Below are 24,836 nucleotides of genomic sequence, written 5' to 3'. Positions count from 1 at the left end.
ACAAAACTCCACTGCACTTTGGATTCTTTTTCAGTCTGTCAGGATGTATTGTCTAAGAATGACCAGCAGACTATTTATTATCCTTTACATATCAGATTTCAGAACATTGCAAAAGCTTCAATCAATGAAAATTCTATAGCATTCTGAAGATCAGTATTAATTTCATATATTTAGCTGTCATATACTTTGTAACCTTTGCAGATCAAAAATAAATTGTTGTGAAGACAAAACACTGTTGGCTCCAAATAGTTTTATTTCCTTATTTGCCACACAGAAGAGATACATGTAGATATGTGTAAATTGTAAACATGGATTAATATTTTGCCACAATCAAGTTGCAGAAGTAAACCATTATGACTACAGTAAACCACCACCAGCATCACTGGGAAGTTTAAGTATGCATGCTTGTGAGATTATTAAAAAAATACCCACGCTAGCATTAGTTCCTTTAATGTCCCTGAGTATGAAAGACACAATTGATTTATTTTAAGACATTCCAGAAACTGCAGTCTTAATTTTTTGCATTACCTAGAATCAGCCCTATAAAGTTTACCTTTTATTGCCTGCCTTTTTCCCACCTTAGTGAATTTATTTAAGCTCGAGAAATTATTGCGGGTTAGCCCTCATTTAATGAAATCATTTTAATATTTTGTCAGAGAGTTAGGGTTAGGGTTAGGTTAATGAAATCATCTTAATATTTTGTCAGAGAGTATTTGACAGTTTTAGTTTGGTCATCAAATTATATACAGAATGTGTATTACAGCATGTGGACATATCCTGTAATTATTATTATGTGGCTTATAAGGCAAGGATATAAAGATCTTAAAACAAGAGGCTCTGTTGGCTGAGGGTTCGGTATCTGCGATTCGGTAAAGTAGGACTCCCACCAGCAGCACAAGTGAAGCCATGAGAAGAGCAGCAAGAACAAAAGTAGTGGTATTTGTCTGCTCATAGAAACTAGAGCCATCTTTGCTGGATGCTTGCTGTTGACCTGTAAAAAGCAGATGGTTACATGAAGAGCCTTCTTTATGTGACACATCTTTCAGAAGTCCAGTTAAATGTGTGCTGGCGTGACTTACCTGACCGATGTTGAGCATCTCTAGCCACCCGAAATGGACCCATAGTGAGGAAATGGCTAGCTGTCTCGAGTCCGGTCCCTCGCTTACGCCTGCGAGAGGCATCTTTCACGCAGCCCTGAGCACACCTGGAGTTTGGGTTGCCTGCCTCACACAGGATCACTGAGCAGCTAATAAACACCTGTCCAGACAACAAACAAAGCCACACAGAGATCATGTGCTAGTGAACACAGGACACAATACATTAAAGGAGATATTTTTAAATTATTACATTTGTAAACATACCTCATCAAACTCTCCTGTGAACTTAAATGCTTGGATCTCAAAGTTATAATTCATTGGACCGTGTGGAAATTCAACCATGGTATCATCAACAGAGCACCTTCAGGTAGATATGTTTTTTTGTGAAAGGAACATATGTTGGGCCTCTCATTTGACACAACAATAACATCATGACATTAAAGCATATGCTGAACAGTTTTCTAGGAGAATCATGAAATCGTGTGATCATGAAAGTAAGACAGTTAAAAATAGAACAGGATAAGAAGTCTTACCCATTACTGATTAAGTCATAGTAGACAGGGCCCCTTGGGTTAACTGTAGGTGTGGCTCTGCAGGACTCCACAAACATCCTTGTGTTTGGAAGTGCGGAGTGAGATTTGATGCCCATAAAGATCATGTCCAGCAGTTCGTACTCTAAGGGGAATGATGCAGGGGCCATTGCAGTGGTGAAGCTGGCGTCCGTAAACACTTCAAATGTGTAGCTGAAGCTTCCAAAGCTGGCCTCAGTGAAAACGTAGTCTGATTTTTTGTTCAGATAGTGGCTATTGATATTCATAACCTTAGGGTACTGACATGAGAACCCAATTGTGACATGGCCCCTCCTAGTAATGATTTTGCCAGGTTCATCAAATGAGGTGATGACATTTTTGAAAATAATGTAATCACCTTCTTCCTGAAGGAAGGAAGGAGATTTATGTGATTGGTTATATGTTTACAGAATAAGCAAGTAAACTAGAAGAATAAAGTAAACATACCTCCATCTGTGTCCCACAAGTGTTAATTGATATTGTGCCCATGACATGTGTGTCATTGGAGGTGAGCGAGCAAGAAGGGTCGATCATATGAAGCCATGTATCATTTATGCCCGGTATGGATGTTTTATTCACAGTAATGGTCATGATGTTCTCCTTGCAAGAAACCTCCCCATTACCTGAAAACACGCAGTGCGCACATGTAGTTCTACATACAGTATTCCAAGTTTGAAATTTGTTCAATTGGCAGTTACATGGACAAGTGAAATCTTACCTGTCAGTGGCAACGACTGTCCTACCATCACCACAACACATCTCATCTCTGATTGGCTGCAAAGATAATGGCTAGGTGAGTTTTTAAAACTGTTTAAAGTATGACAGTAAGAGAGATAAATGATCAGGGCTGATGACTGGACACATTCACATCCTCACCTTGTCGCTGTGTCTGCGGTGAAACACACTGGAACAGAGCGATGGAGATCACTCTGCTGTGGTGTCCATTCCAGCGTTGCCACAGCAATCCCATTGCTCTCACTGGTCAGTGATTTGGACATATTCTGAGGCCCACTGATCTGGAAGTCTATGATTCTGTGAAGAGGACTGTATAGTTAGCAGCATTTCTGCAACTGTGTGCATTGTTCATAAAGAAATAACATCAAACAGAATGTGGTGTTCATTTTTTTTAAAGTCAAAAGACAGTGAATGGCTCCAGAAAAAAACCCAACAGGAAACATGACAGGCTGTAGGCTGCCCTGCCCTAATTTCAGAATTGCACCTTCGAACTTCGAAACATTCTGCAATCACATTTTCAGGCCAACACACAACACAACAGCACAGTTTAACCTGGTTTCTGTGGATTGTGCTCGGAGTTCCAGCTGGAATCCATGTCCAACAGCTGCCATATTAATGTCTTCATGCCAAGGTGTTGGAGTCAGGAACTGTGGCCTTGTCTTCCCAGTTAAGCAGCCTTCCGTGGGAGAAAGAACTGAGGCACAAAAAACACTCTCAGAAGTGTATACACCTTCATTTCTGCACACACACACACACACACACACACACACACACACCACCCCTATCCTTTAAATTGTGACTGGCACACATTCAGTCACATCTTACATCCTTATGATGCGGTACTGGTCACAAAGACACCCTTACCCTCCACTGTAAACTGCAAGGGGATCTGGCTTATCGGTGATGGATTTAGCATTGCAGTCTTGTTGAGATGATGCTTGACGGAAGATGTCCCATCTGTGTACGTGATTGTAATGTCTTCTTTTGGGTAATCCTCCAAGATCATCTCAAACACATGTGTTCCAACAGACAACGAGCCATTGCCATTTAGAACACAACGCTCCTGTGAATATATTATACATGTTATTATTTGGTTGCTAACCTCCAGTAATAGATGGTATCTGTTTTTAGAATCAATATCAATATGCAGATATTTGAATATGCTGTTGTTTATGATCAACTACAGTCACTTTCGTCTTTTGCTCCACTTCTCTTCAAGTTAAAACAAATTCACATAGCAACCAGTGTAAACTTCTATATGTCTATATTTTTCTTCTATACTTCTATAAGTATACTTTTTCATATTTTTTGGTATGACATACCATTAGAAAATGTATCTTTATCTGCCTGCACACAATTAATTACTGAAAACTGAAAAACAAAAGTGCAAATCAGACCTGGTTTAGGTTGATACTTGGATGAGAGTGACATGATGAGCATGATGAGTTCCCCCCTGCCTCTGCAGAAAATTTGCATCGCACCTCATCATCATCTGGGTCATGGACCAACAGCTCAATGTTTAGGGGGCAATTCTGGGGGATTCTTCATTTGATTTGTTTTTCAAAGAAATGATAGAGACAGATTTCAGCACTGTGGCAAACCCAGTGACATGATATAACACATCCACATAACTATCAAGCAGAACATACCGTAGCCTTGGTACTGTTGCAGAGACAGGTGATCTGTTTGGCCTGTTTGTGTCTGTCCGTGTTCCCACATCAACCAGTGTGGTCAGTGACCAGTCACGTGCCCCATTTACATTAGAATCCCAACAGCATCCTGAATCCCTTTTAAAACCAACCACATGAAGAAAATGTTCAAATTCTGGTATATATTAGCTAGGCCACACCCACCTAGACGTCCTTTCAGGGAGGGACACCATTATCCACTAATGTTTCCATCGGATCCCAAAAAGGTCAGGGCAATCAGCAAAGAGGGGGATGATGCTATAGTTTCGAAATCGAAAGTGGCTGTGGTAAACAACGCCTGCAAACATCAAAAATTGCTTTCAGAAGAATGTGGTAATTTATGTACAGTAAAGGTAGGCCTACACACATTGTTTCCTGACTGCCGATGGTCTTTATTGTCAGTTTGTAAAGTTTGAGTGTGTGTGTGTGTATGTCATTTCAATTTCAGTTACAGCAAAATACACCAACAAAAGCATTTTAGTATTTTAGAATCAATCTAAGAAACAATTCGATCTATTCTAGCTTGCACCATGCTTCACTGCTATTGTAAAGACGTTTGACCAAGTGAATGCATCTCTGCAGAGGGAACACATCGGCTCATGTGTGATCATCTTATCAACAATAGCATTCCACCAATGCTCGCATTGTCAAAACAGGTGTCCCTGTAAGAAAGATTCTCTAGAACAGTTAGGCTAGTTGATGAACCATGGTGTAACAAGCAGAGTATACACACTTTCTGCACCTGCCTATGTAGGCATATGACTTGAGCTCATAGGCTCCATAATGCAAAGTTTTAGATTAAGTCATTTTCACAGTATATCGACAAGGACATTTAGCTAAGCACACTAGGTAATAAACACTCAGCAGTCTTTGCATTGCATTGACTCATGGACTAGATAGCTTTCTAAATAATATGTTCTAAAAAATAGGGAAATATTCTGTAACTTTTCTTCAAGATTATTATTTGTTGTGGTCAATAGCACAATAGCACAATCACTTTCAGCTGCCTCAGGATGGCAATCTGCCAACAATAAGCCTGATCATACCTCATTTTTGACCAACACACCCATGGGTGCACAGATGAGTGCAAATTTATATGGTATATTGGTGACCTTTTTTAAAGCATCCAAAAATGACTCAGACATATGGCTCTAATCGCAAGATAGGACTCTAAGTGTGGATCATGTGATAATAAAAAAATACAATTCTCCCCTGCTCACATGCCATTTGTAAAACAGAGGAACTCTCCTGCTTCAACAATGTAAATATACAACCTCACATTTTAAACTGAGAGGGGTGGCCAAATGTGAGATTGCCTCAATCATAAACTGAGCTGCACCACCAGTGTATGGTTTTGAGCTTTTGTTAAACCAGACTGGCTTCATTGTTCATCATAATTTCATCGCCATTCAGTCCCTTAAATTACATAATTGATTCTTGACACAAATTTAGATCAGGGATCAGCATCTTGCCACACATAGAAAAGCTTGAGAGTTGAGATGAAAAGTTGAACATCTCAATCTTAAAGCATGGGAAAGGTTAGCTGTAGATGGCTGGAGCTGATGATACACTAGGCAACGATCTCAGGAGTATTGTTGTTCGGGCACATAAACAATGATATTGGGCGACCAATGTTTTTCTGGAGAACTCTTACAGGCAATTGATTTGCATCATCCAATAGCACACAATAGTTGTAGGCAAGTGAAATATAGCCTACAAATAAACTATAACAGAATAAACAGACAAGAGGAAATTTTTTACAGTTAAGAACAAAATGATTCATACCCCTGGAAAATATTTTCAATGTTGATTTTCTCTTTATCAATATGTTTGTTCTGACTGAAAATGATACAACCACATGTCAAAAGGTTGTAAACATGGAATCAAAAAAGAAGAATTTTCATCTTTTGGCAGCATTAAATGTCCATTTCAATTGTGGAGGTTAGAAAAGTATTCTTTTGGGATGTTTTTCAACCTGGTGAAACCTCAAAGTAAACAGTAACACTAAAGCAAGAGGCTACACTGAGATTCTGGAGGAAAAGATCAGGCAGTGTGCAAAGAGACCTGCCCCAATAGGCATCATTGGACCATTAAACCATACAATGATCCAAAACATACAGCCAAACAAGTCAAGAAATGGTTAACAAATGATTATTCCAACCTCTCATTGACACTTTTCCAGAGCAGTCTACTGCAGCCAAAAAAATGTTAGTCAGCCGATGGAACTTCCCACATGTTATGTGTAGACGTCTATGGGCTCTATATTGGGATATTATATCTATGGAAATCTCAACAGCCCGTATACATGGGGCCAGATCACAAACTCTAATGAGGTGGAACCATGCTTTTGAGGAAGTCAAAACCTTTATTGCTGATGGTCATGTCTAAGGTGCTGTGTACTGTTGTTTTGAAATCCCTTTTTGTTTTTCTTTTCTTTAAAATAATTTAACTTTTTTTTTACTGGAAAATATGTTATTTTCTTTCTTTATAATTGTATACCAATGTACTTTACTACTGGGTGGGGGTGGAGGGTGGGGGGAGGGAGGTTGGAAATTGTTATACCTCTGTATTTGTTATTGATTGGGAATATGTGCATCATAATAAAATAAAAAAAACAATTGATCAAAAAAAAAAAAAAAAAAAAAAAAAAGAAATGGTTAACAGAGAACAATGACATATTTTAGAGTGACCCAGCCAGAGTCCAGACCTCATTCCGTCAAAAAAGTGAGTACAAGGCCAGAGTGATGGCAAATAATCGTTCCTGCCTCAAAACCTGGATTGCAGCTATAAGGTGCGGTCTACAATCATTTTGAAGACATGGAGCGGCTTGATACGTATTATAAGAGCCATTTTGAGAGCTTTGATTGCAAATAAAGATGTTTCCAGTTATTATTTTAAGAGGGTATTATAATTATTATTATAATAATTGTGGACACGCCATTTTTCATAAAAATGTTAAAAAAGATGGAATCAAAAAAAAATTGATTCCATGTTTCTACCACATTGTCTTACAACCTATTGGCATGTGGCAGTGTCATTTTCAGTCAGAACAAACATATTGGTTTAAGACAAAATCAACATTAAATCAATATTTGCCAGGGGTATAAATAATTTTGTTTTTAACTGTATGTATGGTACCAATTTAATTAACCCTCTCTTTTGTCTAATCTTCTCAAATACACAGTCATAACACAGAAAATGGTAAATTTCAAACCATACACTTCAAACAACATCCAAATGGGTCTCATGATATTTGAACCTATAAAGACAGGTGACACATCATGTTAGTAATTTCAGCATAGTTACAGTAATATAAAAATGTACCTTAAAATGAAAGGTGAATTCGTAGGCACATTACTTGTCATATGACCCTCAGACTGGCACGAAGCCACAGCACTTGAGTTGGCTTCAAGGATGAGAACCTCTGACTTAATCAGGGTACCACAGTCGCCACTCTGGCACTGCCAGCTGAGCTGATCGTCACAGGTTTGTTTGTACTCCCTGTAATAAAAGTCCACCTACCAGAATGCCACCACATTAACATTTTTAACAATTAACATTTTTAGTTAAAAACAGTGAATAATGACAAAGATCAAACACACTTTCTTTCCACACAGAATGCAACATTGCATGGTTTATAGCACACCTTGATGTCAGGTTTGCATTCTAGTTAAATGTGCTTTTAGTATTTAGATCAAACAACATAGGTTAATAAACAGCATATTACACGTACCTCAAAGGATCCATCAGGCTTCTCCGTTCCAAGAGAGAAACTCAAAGAGCCCCCTAAGAACCCACTGGCTTTAATTTGGGAAACAACTAACCCAAACAGCACCAATACCAACAGGTGTGCCATGATTACTGGTTACCTGTATCACAGATCTTTGCACTGCATAGAATTGGAGGTGTAGGCGGGTCTCTTCAACAGGTCTGACAAGATTTTTGGTAAATTGCATTCAGGGACAAAGATTACAGGGTGAGCGGCTCCAAACAAATTTATTCATATGCAATAAACCACACTGTTTGTCTTTTTAGGGTTATTGAAAACTGTTTTCTAAAAATAAAATGTATGGGCCACAAAACAATGTGTCAGCCAAAATACTGTCCAACAAAGCTTTGTACTCTATACCCAGTTGTGTATCATTATTTTAAAATAGTTTTTAAAAATATTTTGGATCCTTTCCATAGTATATGCATTCCCATTTTCAGACATACATGAAAGGTGTTGAATTTAATAGGAGGTAGGAGATTTTCCGAAGTGGCAATCAGCAAGCAAGCCTATTTCACACTGCACAGCATGATGCAAGATTCAACGACAGTGTATTTGGCATTTGAAAACGGAGTGCATTACCATCTGCTGGACAGAGGTGTAATGACAAGTGTACCCTTCAGCCTCGTAATGGCCCATGGGTGAATAAGGCAAATAGGGCCATTAAGCAATTAGAATCCTGGGCCAGGTGGCCAGTGTTCCACTGCTTGCCCTGCCCACAGCTATTTCAAAATAAAAGTCCTCACTAAAATAATTCACTTTTAAATAATCTAGCCATTAAACTACTCAACAATTTAACTGTTCAGCTATTCCAACTGTCAGTTATCATCAACTATGCCTCCAGCCAACAATATTAAAGAAACACCACAGAACTTTTCCTCTGTCGCACGCACTATTTGTTTATCCAGCACCAGCTTTGCAAATAACAATGTCCACAGACAAGGTAGAATATGTTGCATGATTTTATGAAAGTACGATGTATTGCAACATGATTAACCTAGCATCAGCCTACCAACTACCTCAAGTACACTAGCAACAACCTATCAACCATTTCCAAGATGACAACCTAGCAACCAACATAGCAACCACCATAATTACCCTAGCAACAGCCTAACAACCACTTCCACAGTTGCAACCTAGCAACTAATATAGCAAACGATGAGAATGGGACCCTCTACTCACTACCACGTAAGTGTAATGTTGTTTGGAACTGTAGAAGAGGTATAAAAATAGCGTTTTGTAGCGGCAAAATTACTTGCCCTGGTCACTTCCAGTGTTTTGACTAAAAACGGTAAAATCGAACTTTCCCAAAACACATCCGAATGACATGATTTTGATGTCAACTCAACGTATGTACTCCCAATCATCCGTATAATTGATCTAAAGTGCATTTTACTCTGGATAATTCCTTTAACCTAGCAACCAGCATAGCAACAACCACAACTAACCGAGCAACAACCTATCAACCACTTCCACAATACCTAGCAAGCAACATGGCAACCAAAACGATTACCCTAGCAACCAGCCTAGCAACCACTTGAGTTACCATAGCAACCACCACGACTACCCTAGCAACATCTTAATTACCCTAGCAATAACATAGCAGCCACCACTATAATGTCAACCAAGCAACCAACATGATTACCCTAGTAACCATCATAGCATCTGATTTATTTTGCATTCCAACCACCATATGTTGCCTAGCAACAACCTAGCAACCATGTGAATTATCCTAGCAACAACCTAGCAACCACCACTATAACCACACCTCCACCGCGTCGGGGCCCGGTTCGCCCTGTCGGGACTTATTTTCCCAATAATGACCGGTGTTCTATACATTATCCCTTACATATTGGATTTCAGAACATTGCAATAGCTTTTCTGAATCAATAAAAAATTCTATAGCATTCTAAAGATCAGTATTCATTTCAGATATTTAGCTGTCATATACTTTGTAACCTTTGCAGGTCAAAAAGAAGTTGTTGTGAAGACAAAACACTGTTGGCTCCAAATAGTTTTATTTCCTTATTTGCCACACAGAAGAGATACATGTAGATATGTGTAAATTGTAAACATGGATTAATATTTTGCCACAATCATGCAGAAGGAAACCATTAGTACCCTCAGCTACATAACATCCTGGACATTGGACCCACAATGGCCGCCTGCACTACTCCACTTGCACACTTGCACACTTGTACACAGGCATGACTTACCTGACCGATGTTGGAAGGCATTTCTAGCCACCGAAATCATCTGGGTCATGGACCAACAGCTTGGCAAAGTGACTTGATATAACACATCCACATAACTATCAAACAGGACATACCGTAGCCTTGGCACTGTTGCAGAGACAGGTGATCTGTTTGGCCTGTTTGTGTCTGTCCGTGTTCCCACATCAACCAGTGTGGTCAGTGACCAATCACGTGCCCCATGTACATTAGAATTCCAACAGCATCCTGAATCCCTTTTAAAACCAACCACATGAAGAAAATGTTCAAATGCTGGTATATATTAGCTAGGCCACACCCACCTAAATGTCCTTTCAGGGAGGTAGTCTGGAACACCATTATCCACTAATGTTTCCATCCTAAAAAGGTCAGGGCAATCAGCGATGAGGGGGATGATGCTATAGTTTCAAAATCGAAAGTAGCTGACAGGAGTTGCCAGGGGAGGGCATTGCAAATCTTGAGGTGGCACGGCAAAATGGGAGGGGGGTATTTAAATTAATAGTAATATAACACATAATATATTAGGACACATAAGAAGAGTTTGGCTCCAAACTGTAATTGGGTAATTGTTATTTATTCAACCAAAACAACACAACTGCAGTTTTATTGATATTACCTGAAAAACACAATTAATGTTTACAAAAATGGATTTATAGCATTTTGGAAAAGAGCTCTTGGCTATATTGTTTTCAAGGCAGTCTCTCTAGGCTACCCATATGGTATGATGTGATCGTGCTTGCATCTTAGGTCAGCCTTTATATTAGGGAAAAATACTTTGTGTCTGCATCCATGTCACCTGAAGCATGCCTGTAGAAATATCTATTAAAAATCACAGTTGATCTGTGCAAGCCATGACCAACTTTTGATTCTATGATTCAGAAAGCAAGTTCATTATTTTGGGCTGCTATAGAACATATTAGAATTTCAGCCCAAAGTAGAATAACATGTAGAATTTTTGTTGCAATTTCAAAACTCGGGATCCGCTTACTGTACAGAGGAATGCTTCATATCCTCGTTCGGTAAGGTCAGCTGTTTATTTCGATATATGGTTTGCTATGTTTTGATCAAGGTGTTTGTGAGATATACCACCAAGACTAATCGGTGTGGAGATAGACCAAGCACTGTGTGCACAATGGAAATATGGAAATATAGCCGCGGCCACGTTTTATTTTTATGTTATGTTTTATTCTCTAGGTATGGTTAAGTGTATGTGATGTTGTGCCAAGGAAACTTTAGTATCCTGGATCCATGAAATAACTGGCCTTTAAAAATAAAAATCTGCCTGCCTCTATGGGAATTTAACATAGGGATGCCAATACTTATGACCCCTGTATTTTAAGGAAGAACATGTATTTAATTATAATACATTTTTCATTCACAAAGAAAATTGGTGTCCTTAAAGGTTGGATATTTCCTAATTTGTTTTTATTTAAGGCATTAAGATCAATTTCCAAAAGATGATTTTATATTCCTCTTTTTACTCAACTTTAGCACAGGTGTAATTCTGGAGGTTTGGCACCTCTGCTAAAGTTGACTAAAAACCGGTATAAAAACAATCTGTTAGTGATTTATTGAAATGTCACAATGACAACAGAACAAAACATTAGGAAAAATCCAACCTTGAAGTGAAGCAAATTTATTTTGAAAAAAAAAAGGGAAATCTCATAAAATAATAAATATTTTTTAACTAAAACATGTTGGTTAGATGTTGGTATTTTTTAACTAAAACAATTATTGCCACCCCTGAAAAATCTTATATATAATATATATACCATATACAAAACCTAACAGAAGCATTTTCCTATCTAATTTCAATTTATTTAAGTTAATCAGTGTCTGTGAACTTTCAGAAGTAGTAGACTTTCTTTTTCACTCTGGTATGAAAATAAAGTCACACAGAGGCTAAATCCTCTAGTCATTTTTCAACATCGGAAAAACAAGCGAATACACTTAATTTAATTAAAAAAAGTGTGTTGACATTTGTAAGTCAGAAAATATTTATTTCTTGATGAGATTTTCCTTTTTCTCAAAATAAATGTGCTTCCCTTCAAGGTTGGATTTTTATTGTGAGATTACAATAAATCACCAACAGATTATTTTTTGTATCAGTTTTTAGTCAACTTTAGCAGAGGTGCCAATAATTCTGGACGGTACTGTATATGTCATTCACAATACATTCTATTTCAATTCCAGTTACAGCAATACAGCTTACCTAAAGTTACATCTGATCTATACTTTTTCAGTATTTAGCAACACACTCATATTTCTTAATCAATTGTAAATAATTCTATAATATTTCTTATGTAATATTGTATTTGTGCTGTAAAATCATGGGCCCTAACTTAACGATCTTTGTGCACATTCTGAAACATGGTGCAAGTGCATTTAGGGTGTACCCAAATCCAATTTTAACAGCAGAAAAATTGGTTGGGCCCCAGGCGCGTGGTTCAAAAAGGTTACATTTCTTCATTAATCAGTGCCAAACCAGGTGAGCTTGCACCTTATAGTGAAGAAGATTGACCAAGTGAATGTATCTAATCAATAATCGCATTCCACCAATGCTCGCATTGTCAGGTGTGCCAGATTCTCTAGAAAAGTTAGGCTAGTTGATGAACCATGGTGTAGCAAGCAGAGTATACACACTTTCTGCACGTGCCTATGTAGGCATGACTTGAGCTCATAAGCTCCATCATGCAAAGTTTTAGATTAAGTCATTTTTTACAGTACTGATCGACAATGATTACAAGGACATTCAGCTAAGCACACTATAGGTAATATAGCACTTAGCAGTCTTTGCATTGCATTGACTCATGGACTAGATAGCTTTCTAAATAATATGTCCTTAAAATAATAGTGAAATATTAGTTTTTTATGGTCAATAGCACAATCACTTAGCTGCCTCAGGATAGCAATGTGCCAACAATGAGCATTTTCTTTAGTTTAAACATCCAAAAATAACTCAATAACATATAGGGCTCTAAGCGCAAGATAGGACTCACATGCAATTTGTGCTTGTGACATACGCAACACACACAACACATGCTTCAACAATGTAAACGTACAACCTCACATTTTAAACTGAGAGAGGAGGCCAAATGTGAGATTGCCTCCAGCATCAACTGAGCTGGACCAGCAGTGTATGGTTTTGGGCTTTTGTTAAACCAGACTGACTTCATTTTTCACCCCACCCCCCTTCTTCTTCTTTTTAGAAATGTAATCTGTGAAATGGGACCTTATTGCTCTAATATTGCTATACAATGATCACAAACAGTTTTCAAAAAGTAAGAAGGTAATACATTTTACGGAAAGGTTTTCCTATTGAAAGCTAACTACTGAATTTAGTTAGTTAGTTAGTTAGTCAGTTACTTTCAACTACTGAATCTTTGACCTGACACCTACAGTCAACCAGTTTGACTTCATTTCTTTTCTCTCGAGTTCTGATACTTTTCTCACAAGCACTGAAGAAAAACTGAAAAACTGAAGATCCCCATCCAGTCCCCTAAATTACATAACTGACACAAATTTAGGTCAGTGATCAGCATCTTGTTATGCACATAAACAAATAAACTAATAATGGGCGACCAATATTTTTCTGGAGAACTCTTATAGACAAATGATCTGCATCATCCAATAAGAATACATGGAACCAGTTATTTGGTTGACCAGCAGCATTCCTCAAACAGTTGCTCTATGTATCATCACCATCACCTTCGCTTAATTCATGGAGGTTAGCCCTCATTTCCAACAATGCCGAGATTACAATCATAATAGAAAATAAATAAAATGGTACACAATAGTTGTAGGCTTATGAAATATACAAATAAACCAAAACTAAATAAACAGACAAGGAGATTTTTGTACATATTTATGGTATCAATTGAATGAACCCTCTCTTTCAAATGCAGTCATAACACAGTGAATGGTAAATTTCAAACTACTTTGAAACAAATTTGAACCTAATCAGAGGCCTCAAGAAAGACAGGTGACACATCATGTCAGCATAGTTACAGTAATATTAAAATGTACCTTAAAATGAAAGGTGAATTCGTAGGCACATTCCTTGTCATATGACCCTCAGACTGGCACGAAGCCGCAGCACTTGAGTTGGCTTCAAGGATGAGAACCTCTGACTTAATCAGGGTACCACAGTCGCCACTCTGGCATTGCCAGCTGAGCTGATCGTCACAGGTTTGTTTGTACTCCCTGTAATAAAAGTCCACCTACCAGTATGCCACCACATTAACAACAGTGTTATTACATAGTTAAAAACAATGAAAAATAACAAAGATCAAACACACTTTCTTTCTACACAGAATACAACATTGCATGGTTTGTAGCACACCTTGATGTCAGGTTTGCATTCTAGTTAAATGTGCTTTTAGTATTTAGATCAAACAACATAGGTTAATAAACAGCATATTACACGTACCTCAAAGGATCCATCAGGCTTCTCCGTTCTAAGAGAGAAACTCAAAGAGCCCCCTAAGAACCCACTGGCTTTAATTTGGGTAATAACTAACCCAAACAGCACCAATTCCGACAGGTGTGCCATGATGACTGGTTACCTGTATCACAGATCTTTGCACTTATAGAATTGGAGGTGTAGGCGGGTCTCTTCAACAGGCCTGACAAGATTTTTGGTAAATTGCTTTTCAAAGGGACAGGGACAGGGTGAGCAGTTCAACACAAATTTATTTACGTGCAATAAACCACACTAAAGTTTTTTGGGTTAGTGAAAACTATGTTTACTAAAAATAAAATGTATGTGCCACAAAACAAGGTGTCAGCCACAATACTGTCCAACAAAGCGTTGTACTCTATACCCAGTTGTGTATCATTATTTTTAAAATAGATTTTAAAATTATTTTTCCATTGTATATGCATTGCAGTATATGCATTCCCACATACACGGGAACGGTGTTCAATTCATCAAGCATGTAGGAGATTTCCCAAAGTGGCAATAAACCACCAAGACTATTTCACACTGCACAGCATGACGCAAGATACAACGACAATGTATTTGGCTTGTGTCAGTTGCAAACAGCTGCTTATACCTATGCTTATGTTATTTCTGGAATCCATGAAGGCACAGTACAACATATGCTGCCACATGAGGCAGCCGTGGCCTACTGGTTAGCGCCTTGGACTTGTTACCGGAAGGTTGCCGGTTCAAACCCCGACCAGTAGGCACAGCTAAAGTGCCCTTGAGCAAGGCACCTAACTCCTCACTGCTTCCTGAGTGCCGCTGTTGTTGCAGGCAGCTCACTACGCCAGGATTAGTGTGTGCTTCACCTCACTGTGTGCTGAGTGTGTTTCACTAATTCACAGATTGGGATAAATGCAGAGACCAAATTTCAAAGAGTATATATTCTTATACTTATACTACTTACTATACATCCAATCAACAAGCCAGGATGTGAGGTATAACAACAAGAAAGGCCCACAGAGGACCACAGAGCCCTAGGAAGGATGACCTATACTGTAGCCCAGGCTACTTAAATAATCAATTTCAACAATGAATTTTCATCCCCTTAACTCTATTTGTGATTACTCAACATAGAAATACATAAAATAGGCCTACATATAACTTAAATTGTAATGCAAAAAAGACCATTCTTTCTTATACACTTTTAAATTACTTTACATTTCTCAGTTTAAAAATAGGAACACTCAGACTCAGCAATTTCCTCACTCGATATTGGAGACTCACTGACCAATGAGTTCTCACTGCCCCATCTGTTGTTTCAGCTTTAGAATGAACTGTGTTTGCTGTGTTTGCATTGGTTGACACCTAGTTCAAGTTGCCTCGCTGTTCATGTTTTCAGACTCGACCTAGACATTCTGCAGCGGTCCCCAACCACCGGGATCGCGGGACATTCCTAAGCGGGCCGCAGCCTACGACATGAGTTAAAAAAAAAATGCATGCAAACTAAACTAAATTTAATTCGCAATAATGTCACGTTTTTACATGGCATAGGCCTATATGCAGTTGTTTGATTGCACGCATGTTTGCATTTTGCCAGGTCTATTTTCTTACGTCTGTCTGTCCCGCCGTCAACACTTTTACATATTGCCTTCAGCGCTGCGCAGCCTCAGGTCAGCTCACTTCTTGGCGAACGGTAGTGTCACACGAAGTTAGCTAAACTGCTAGAATGAGCAACAAAAAACAAGCATCTTTAGCAGGTCACTGGCCAGAGTGTTTGAGTTGCGAGAGCCGCTGCAGAGATTTCTTACAGAAAAAAGTCACCGTTAGCTGCACATTTTAGTGATGAGGACTGGGTGTCAAAACTCGCTTACCTGTGTGACATATTCGGGTTGCTTAATGACCTCAAACTGTCACTCCAGGGGAGAATGACGACTGTCTTTAAACTGGCAGATAAAGTCGCTGCATTTAAAGCCAAGCTTGATTTGTGGGGACGACGAGTGGACCGGGGTGTATTGGCTGGCAGGTGCGATCTCTTATGAAGCCAAGTGCCTGTTTGTAACTGTTTGCTTTCTGTTTGGGGTGCTGTTTACTGAGTGCATTCATATTAATAATCATTGCTATCAATTTCAACAGCCAGAGAAATAAAAACAGCTGTCCGATGTCCGGTGCTCATCGTGATCGTGAGTCCGTGCGTGCGTGCGTGCTTGCTTGCGGGCTGGCACGCACGATCTCTTATGAAGACAAGTGCCTGGCTGTTTGCAGGTGTTTGCTTTCTGTTTGGTGTGCTGTTTACTGAAGGCATTCATACTAATCAGTGATATCAATTGCAACAGCCAGAGAAATAAAAATCAATTAGTAGCATCGCCGGTTCGAATCCGGCATGATGCCGTGTGCACAGCTGTCACCCGTTAATTTTACGCTCCAGCGGTCATCGCGATCGCGAATCCGTGCGTGCGTGCGGGCTGGCACGCACAATCTCTTATGAAGCCAAGTGCCTGTTTGTAACTGTTTGCTTTCTGTTTGCTGTTTACTGTTTGGTGACATAAAACAGCTGTCCGTACTGCTCATCGCGGTAGTCCGTCGCGCGGCGCATGCTTGCGGGCTGGCACGCACGATCTCTTATGAAGACAAGTGCCTGGCTGTTTGCAGGTGTTTGCTTTCTGTTTGGTGTGCTGTTTACTGAAGGCATTCATACTAATCAGTGATATCAATTGCAACAGCCAGAGAAATAAAAATCAATTTTACCAAATATGACCTATAGGCTACACGCAATGGCCAGCGTCACGAGACTCTATTAATGTACATAACACGGAGCACTGCGTTGAGAAGCGCTTCCGTAGCTCAATTGACAAGCCATGGCTACTTGAAGGATTGGTCCAGTAGCATCGCCGGTTCGAATCCGGCATGATGCCGTATGCGTAGCTGTCACCCGTAAATTTTACTCTCCAGCAGTCGCGAATCCGTGCGTGCGTGTGGGCTGGCACGCACAATCTCTTATGAAGCCAAGTGCCTGGCTGTTTGCAGCTGTTTGCTTTCTGTTTGGTGTGCTGTTTACTGAAGGCATTCATACGAATCATTGATATCAATTGCAACAGCCAGAGAAATAAAAATCAATTTTACTAAATATGACCTACACGCAATAGCCAGCGTCACGAGACTCTAATAATGTACATAACACCGAGCACTACGTTAAGCAGCGCTTCTGTAGCACTAACGAGAAGACGTCACTGTTCGGAGCACATGAAGAATTGTGCCAGTAGCATCGCTGGTATGAATCCGGCTTGATGCCGTGTAGTACTGTACGCTGTCCATCGATAGGGGGAAGTGAATGGACAGTGTGAGCCACATGGCAGTCCCATGTTTGAGGTGGGCTACACGCTTCACAATGACACCAAAGAGTTGTTATCAGAAATTCACTAAGACTTATTACCCAGCACCAATCTATCTAATAAAAACTTTTGGAAGTGCCATTAATGATATGTTATAAAATATTATAAAATATAAAAAACGACCAAGGACCGAATATTTTAAAATTAAATAAAGGAAAACCGAATATTGATCTGTAAGGATCCTAATTACCAGGCTGATGATAATCTTTTCAGTCATATATTGACTCTTGATCAACTACTAAGTGTGGGCCTATTGTGGACCTACTGTCACATGTCCACAGGAGCAGTTAACTATAGGGATAGGAAATGTAATCAAATGTATACCTTGTCATGTCTTGATTGATTCACTCTCACTACAACAATGGTCTCAAGTCTCATCAAAGTACTCTCAAATCAGACGACCTCCAACCATGTGATCCCAAATCAGCTGACCTCCAATCATGTGATCCATATCAATGTAACCAACTACAAACTAGGTAGCCTATTTAAGTGAAGTTTACAGAGCATTCTAGGAGCCATTCTGTAGTCAGAATCTCCCGCACCACTCTGGTGTGTAGCTACAGTATCATCCTCTGAGCTGGTATGTTCATTCTCTGATTGCTTCATATGGTTTCCTAAATGTTCCTTTAACCTGTTTTCGTAACTTTCACATTATTCATTTAGATGTACCTTCTATAATGTATTGGATGAATAGCTTGTACCTGACAAATAAATTGTTATGCTTTGACCCGCATAGTTTTCTAGAGTTTCTTTAGATATCCCTCAAGTTTAAGATGGGCCAGGAGGCCGTGGGGGCTAAATCAGTGAAAGTGTAGGCATGCTACCAGGAGAACTGGCCATCGTATTGTACTGTGGTGGGTCACTGATTTTATTAGTAGTCTGGAATTAGACAGCTAACCTTAGCACACCCTGAACTCTCTGTAGCTTCGGTAAGGTGTTCTGTCCAGATGAGCATAGTGGTCCAGGCCAGCACTATAGCCTCTGACCGACTTTCACACTAGGATCATTACTCAAGTGAAGGCGCCTCCCGAATTAATTGGCCGAGGAGGGCCTCGCACACTATTCTTGGGGAAGATGCGTCTAATTAAATAGCTAGAAGGCATTCTTGTAACAGCATTGTGGGTAGGCCCACATCGGCCTACTATGGATAGTAATATTATTTTGACCGAAACTTCTCCATATCTAGCGGGGTCAGAATCATTAGGTTAACAGGGGTTCTATAATCAATTGTTATTTCCATCAGCGCGCGGACAGCTTCACGTTTTCCTTCGACCACTCCCAGTTCCCTCATTGGTCCTGACGAGTGACGTCTTATAGGTCCTTCATTTAAATTTCCAGTATTATCGTTATGTGGTATATAGGAAGTGGAACCAAGTCAAGCAGCATGCGTGTCTTGCCGCAGAAAGCTGCGTTGTCTGATGGACAAAGCACATAACAATGACAACTCTTTGCCATTTTTATAGCTGTAACAGTTCGTGTTCACATTAATATAATGTTCCCTATACACAAAAAAATATTTAACAAATATTTTCACAATATATTTTGAAATATATGTACATATTCAAAATTGACAGGGAAAAAAAACAATTTTGACACTTAAAATATATTTCAATATATTTTTCCAAATAAGTGCCCTTAACGACCCACACTCAGTCAGTCTCCATAGCTTAACATGGTAAAAGTCAATCCCCTACTAAACATCTTTCTTAAACTGCCCCTCTTTCTTAAACTGTCCCACCCCCTTTAATTATAGTATAAACAGATTAATGAGGAGAAAATTAAATTGAAACAGTGATGAAGGACCTGGGCCAGCTTCCCTGTCATGGACCTGGACCAATTTTTTTATGATGAGCCTGGACCAACATCCCTGTGATGGACCTGGGTCAACTTCCTTATGATGGACCTGGACCAACTTCCCTGTGATGGACATGAAGCAACTTCTCTTTGATGGGCCTGGACCAGCTTCACTGTGATTCATTTAGCAATCTTGGTGCCGCTGTTATTATCTTAGAGGCTGGGCTATGGAACATAAATTTATGCTACCAAATTAGCTTGCTAATAGGTAGGTGCAGCATGCAACTATGTGAAGTGCCAAGCTGGTGTTATGTTAGTTCACTTGCTAAGGAGCACACTTTTGGACTACTAATGTAGCTTGGTAATAGGCTAAAGCAGTAGCTTTTGTTTGTACATGGTCTTGGACCGTCTTTACTACAATGTCATGTTACAAGGATACAAGGATACAAGGATACAAGGAAGTTTATTGTCACATGCATATAGTTACTGGAAGTAAGAAATGCAGTGAAATTATGTCTGGTGTCAGCCTATTGGACCTGTCATTGTCATGTTTGTCCAGGACCGTTATTACAATGTTGGTCCAGGACCGGCTTTACAATGTTGGTCCAGGACCCACATTGTCATGTTTGTCCAGGACCATCTTTACAATGTTGGTCCAGGACCCACATTGTCATGTTTGTCCAGGACCTTCATTACAATGTTGGTCCAGGACCGATATTGTCATGTTTGTCCAGGACCGTCATTACAATGTTGGTCCAGGACCAACTTTACAATGTTGTCTTTACAATGTTGGTCCAGGACCGTTTTTACAATGTTAATCCTGGACCAACATCGCCATGTTGATCCTGGACCAACATTGTAAAGACGGTCCTGGACCAAAATGGTGGTCACTCTTGGAAGATCTACAACAAACAAAAGTGACTGCTTTAGCCTATTACCAAGAAGAGACCCAATAGTTGATATAGCTTTGAAGCTCATTTAGCAATCTTGTTGCCATGGTAATTAGTGCTAATGTTAGCTGCTAGGCTAGGTAAAATACAAAAAATAGCTTGTTAATAGGCAATACAAATCTGTCAGTTGTTGTTAGACTGTTATTCTTTTTTGCTACATTTCTGAGAAACTTGCCATTTTAAACCTTTATACAATAAGCTGCAAAATATTTTTGTCTGCTTTGTTTATTCCAGGCCCATTATAGGGAAGTTTGTCCCTGTACATCACAGGCAAGTTGGTCAAGGTCCATCATAAGGAAGTTGGTCCAGGTCCATCACAGATTCCACTCGGAATTAATTTATTTTACAACTATTTTACACACAAATATGCAAGGACCTACCTTTATTGAGATACAAGTTGGTGATCCACTGGTTGTTTCTGGAGGGAAATTTCAAAATGGCAATGGGAGAAGCAGATGACTCACATTGATGACATCACAAGGCTGTGATTGGTTAAAGAGTTGTTGGTCCAGGACCGTCTTTAGAATGTTGGTCCAGGAACAACTCTTACTTGAACAAATCACGGTCACCGTAGTCAGAGACTTTCTAATGTGGAGACACAGCACTCAAAAAAATACTCCATAGAAATGCATGGGGCTAGTTTGTCACGCCAATATGGCCGTTGTCTACACATATCCCACCCCTTCCTCTGCAAAATGTCGACATGTGAATACATTGAGCCAATCATGTGGTGTGATGTGAATATATTGAGCCAATCATATGGTGTGTTGTGGAGACATCGTGCCAATCATGTGTTGTGATCTCGCTGCTGGAGCAAGATTGGTGTCGTGAAGCCTTGCACACGCGCAGGTCGACCCAAAGCCTGTGCCCGATGAGCGCCCATAAAACGTTGGTATATGGCCGCCGAGCGGAGGGATTTGCCTAAAAGGACTTTGCTGTAGTTAAGTAGCAGTAGGCAAAATTAACAAACAAAAGAGTATAAGGTACAAACAAACAGACAAACCATGGATATAAGTTACAAACAAACAAACAGACAGACAAACCACGGATGGCCCTCTCACAGCCTGAACTAGGCTAATACAAAAAACAAATAACTGAAGGGAAAACATTGGTCAGACACTAAACCATGTGCATTTGCTCTCTTTAATCTGGTACGCCCTCCAAATGAGCCTGGGACAGTTGGTCAAGGCTAAAGTTAACACCATCTTGGCCACTGTGATGCTAACCACTAGTCCTGGTGTGGACTATGGCTACCCTCAACGGGTCTCCAACTGCAGGGTTACTGAGGCCTGGCTCCCTCCCGAAACCCCCATGAGGCTGTGGAGCAGCCAGTGCTGGTGGGCTGGATGAATCTTGACTGGTGGGAACAGGTTCAAGCTCGGAGCGATGCATGGTCTTAAGGGGGCCCTCTTCCCCACGGCCTGATCTTATATGTGTGCCAGTTCCATCCAGACACTCCACAATTTCATACTTGGTGGACACCCATGTTATGTATCTTGGATTTTGTGGCGACCGTGAAAATGGTTCTTGCAAAATGTACATTACATTTAGCAGACACTTCTTGAGTCACTTACATAGGCTAGCCTACTGTATGTCAGCTATCCCAGATAACAATGTCCTTTGGGCCGGATCCCATAAAAGCCTTTAGATCCGCCTGTAGCGGACATACGGTATCTGACTGTGGGCCAGATCTGCACCTGATAGAGGTTTCAGCTCTGCTAGCAACTCTGTTTTATCACCGGTTTACAGATTTGTCCCAGGTCCGATTTCTGCAACTCAACTGGAAGTCAGGAGATGCGTTTAGAATACAAAACACTGATTTGGCCCAAACCTGGATTATATGAGCCTGGCTCCCACTGATTATATTCGTAATGCACGTTTAGTTCCCATGTTTTGTTCCCATATTTTGTTAAGCATGTTCACACTTATGTAGCTTCAAGTTGTTCAATATTCATAGTTCATATTGTTAAATTTTCACTTCTTCAAGTTCACGTTTTTCACATGTTTAAGATATCGTTACCTTCACTGTTCATACATAACTGGAGCTAGTTCTTTTCAAGTAATGCATGCACAACACATATGGAACATGGAAACCCCGAACCCCCTTTGCCGGTCCGTGAAAAAAAAAAAAATAGGAATCAAACCGGTCCATGGTAGGCTACATAAAAGGTTGGGGACCCCTGTTCTATGGGATTTCCATGGTGACGTAAATTCCATGATGATTAACTAGTCCATGAGCCACAGGGGGTCGTCACTACCACTTGGGGGGGCAAATTCTCACTATATTTTTCTGAAAGCTACATATCTCTGGAGTATAAAATGGTATGATAGCAAGTTGGATCTTGTAGCTTTGTGGCTGTACAGGCCTTCAAAGTTGACCTCTGATTTGAAAAAAAAGGAAATTCTGCCTATTGGCTTTTTTTGTTAAAACACTCATAAGAAAATAATCCAAATCTTATTATTACTGATGCATATGTGGTGTTTGATGTTGCCATACATATTTTGACTCATTATGGGATTTTGCTCTTCAATTTGGTTGATAAAATTCAAGATTTATGTGCAAAAAAAAGCTAATTTGAGTTTTCAAATTAGCAACATGTTATGGCAATACCTGAATGCAGACCTTATTGATCATTACTATTCTACCTTCCTTACTTTCAATTGTGAGTTGAAATTCATTTTAAATGATGACATACATAGGTCTGCAGTACAAATGTTTTTTAAATTGGAGCTGAAATGAGTACAAAGGATCTTTTATCTATTCATTGTCAGAACAGGAGCACTTCTGCCCTGTCCCACCTTGACAATAGCAACACCTATGTAAGAATGCTGCTCATTGACTTCAGCTCAGCGTTAAGTATAAGTATATATACTTTTTTGATCCCGTGAGGGAAATTTGGTCTCTGCATTTAACCCAATCGGAGAATTAGTGAAACACAAACAGCACACAGTAAACACACAGTGAGGTGAAGCACACACTAATCCTGGCGCAGTGAGCTGCCTGTTACAACGGCGGCGCTCGGGGAGCAGTGAGGAGTTAGGTGCCTTGCTCAAGGGCACTTCAGCCGCAGCCCACTGGTCGGGGCTCGAACCGGCAACTCTCCGATTACAAGTCCAGAGTGCTAACCAGTGGGCCACGGCTGCCCCTAATAACACCAACACCAGCGTTCAACACCATCATCCCCTCCAAACTGATCACCAAACTCAGTGAACTGGGCATCAATACCTCCCTCTGTAACTGGATTCTGGACTACTTGTATTGCATTCATTGTGTCTACACTTGAGATAAATAAGTTTGTTTTTTCTTTTATCACATACACATATATTGGTAGATGTTTTTTCTTTACCTTGACATGTTTCGACGGATACTTCCATCTTCATCAGAAGGTCACACGGTGGAGTAGTGTGACACGTTTTTATCAGCTGATGTTGTTACAGAGGTGTGATCCACCTGTTTTTGTTGGACCACACCTCCTGTCAGTCAGCCGCCCCCCAGGACGGCACTCCAGGTATGGGAGAGCATATATGCTCCCTCATCTCTGTTCATCGTCTTTGGGCTCCGCTTTCTTATTTCAATCGCCTCCTTTATCCAGCGGTGGTATCGGTTGTTCTCCTGCTTAATGACTCTGGCATGCAGGAGGTGTTGTCCACCTGTCAAAAAACTGACAGGTGAATCACACCTCCGTAACAACATCAGCTGATAAAAATGTGTCACACTACTCCACCGTGTGACCCTCTGATGAAGACGGAAGTATACGTCGAAACATGTCAAGGTAAAGAAAAAACATCTACCAATATATGTGTATGTGATAAAAGAAAAACCAAACTTATGGATTCTGGACTTCCTAACCAACAGACCTCAGTCTGTTAGGTTAGATAATCGCACCTCCTCAACCATCACCCTGAACACCAGTGTACCACAGGGATGTGTGCTGAGCCCTCTCCTCTACTCCCTCTTCACCTACGACTGCACACCTGTACATGGCTCTAACACCATTGTCAAGTTTGCAGATGACACTACGGTGATTGGGCTCATCAGCAATAACGATGAGACGGCCTACAGGGAGGAGGTCCAGCACCTAACATCGTGGTGCACTGATAACAACCTGGCTCTCAACACCAAGAAGACCAAAGAGCTCATTGTGGACTTCAGGAAGTCTAAAGCTAGCACACACACACCCATTCTCA

At 40.0% G+C, this 24,836-nt stretch overlaps 1 protein-coding gene across 2 annotated transcripts; it reads right to left on the bottom strand.

The window, feature by feature from the left end:
• Nucleotides 1-235: 235 nt before the first annotated feature.
• On the bottom strand, nucleotides 236-14,624 carry LOC125306805. Of its 2 annotated transcripts, none has more exons than XM_048262359.1 (13): nucleotides 14,519-14,624; nucleotides 14,116-14,309; nucleotides 4,051-4,188; nucleotides 3,799-3,943; nucleotides 3,266-3,464; nucleotides 2,954-3,095; nucleotides 2,543-2,698; nucleotides 2,385-2,440; nucleotides 2,114-2,289; nucleotides 1,631-2,031; nucleotides 1,362-1,458; nucleotides 1,080-1,257; nucleotides 236-991 (listed from the first exon to the last, which is right to left on the bottom strand). In XM_048262359.1, the coding sequence occupies exons 2-13, from the start codon at nucleotides 14,154-14,156 to the stop codon at nucleotides 735-737; spliced, it is 1,986 nt and encodes a 661-aa protein (XP_048118316.1). In that variant the 5' UTR covers nucleotides 14,157-14,309; nucleotides 14,519-14,624; the 3' UTR covers nucleotides 236-734. The 2 variants fall into 2 exon arrangements, with proteins under 2 accessions (XP_048118316.1, XP_048118315.1); XM_048262358.1 differs by lacking the exons at nucleotides 14,116-14,309; nucleotides 14,519-14,624 and adding exons at nucleotides 7,414-7,607; nucleotides 7,823-7,962.
• Nucleotides 14,625-24,836: the final 10,212 nt, after the last annotated feature.

The sequence above is a fragment of the Alosa alosa genome, chromosome 14 (genome assembly GCF_017589495.1).
Source record: "Alosa alosa isolate M-15738 ecotype Scorff River chromosome 14, AALO_Geno_1.1, whole genome shotgun sequence".
NCBI lineage: Eukaryota > Metazoa > Chordata > Actinopteri > Clupeiformes > Clupeidae > Alosa > Alosa alosa.
This window is presented reverse-complemented; position numbering and strand designations above follow the sequence as displayed.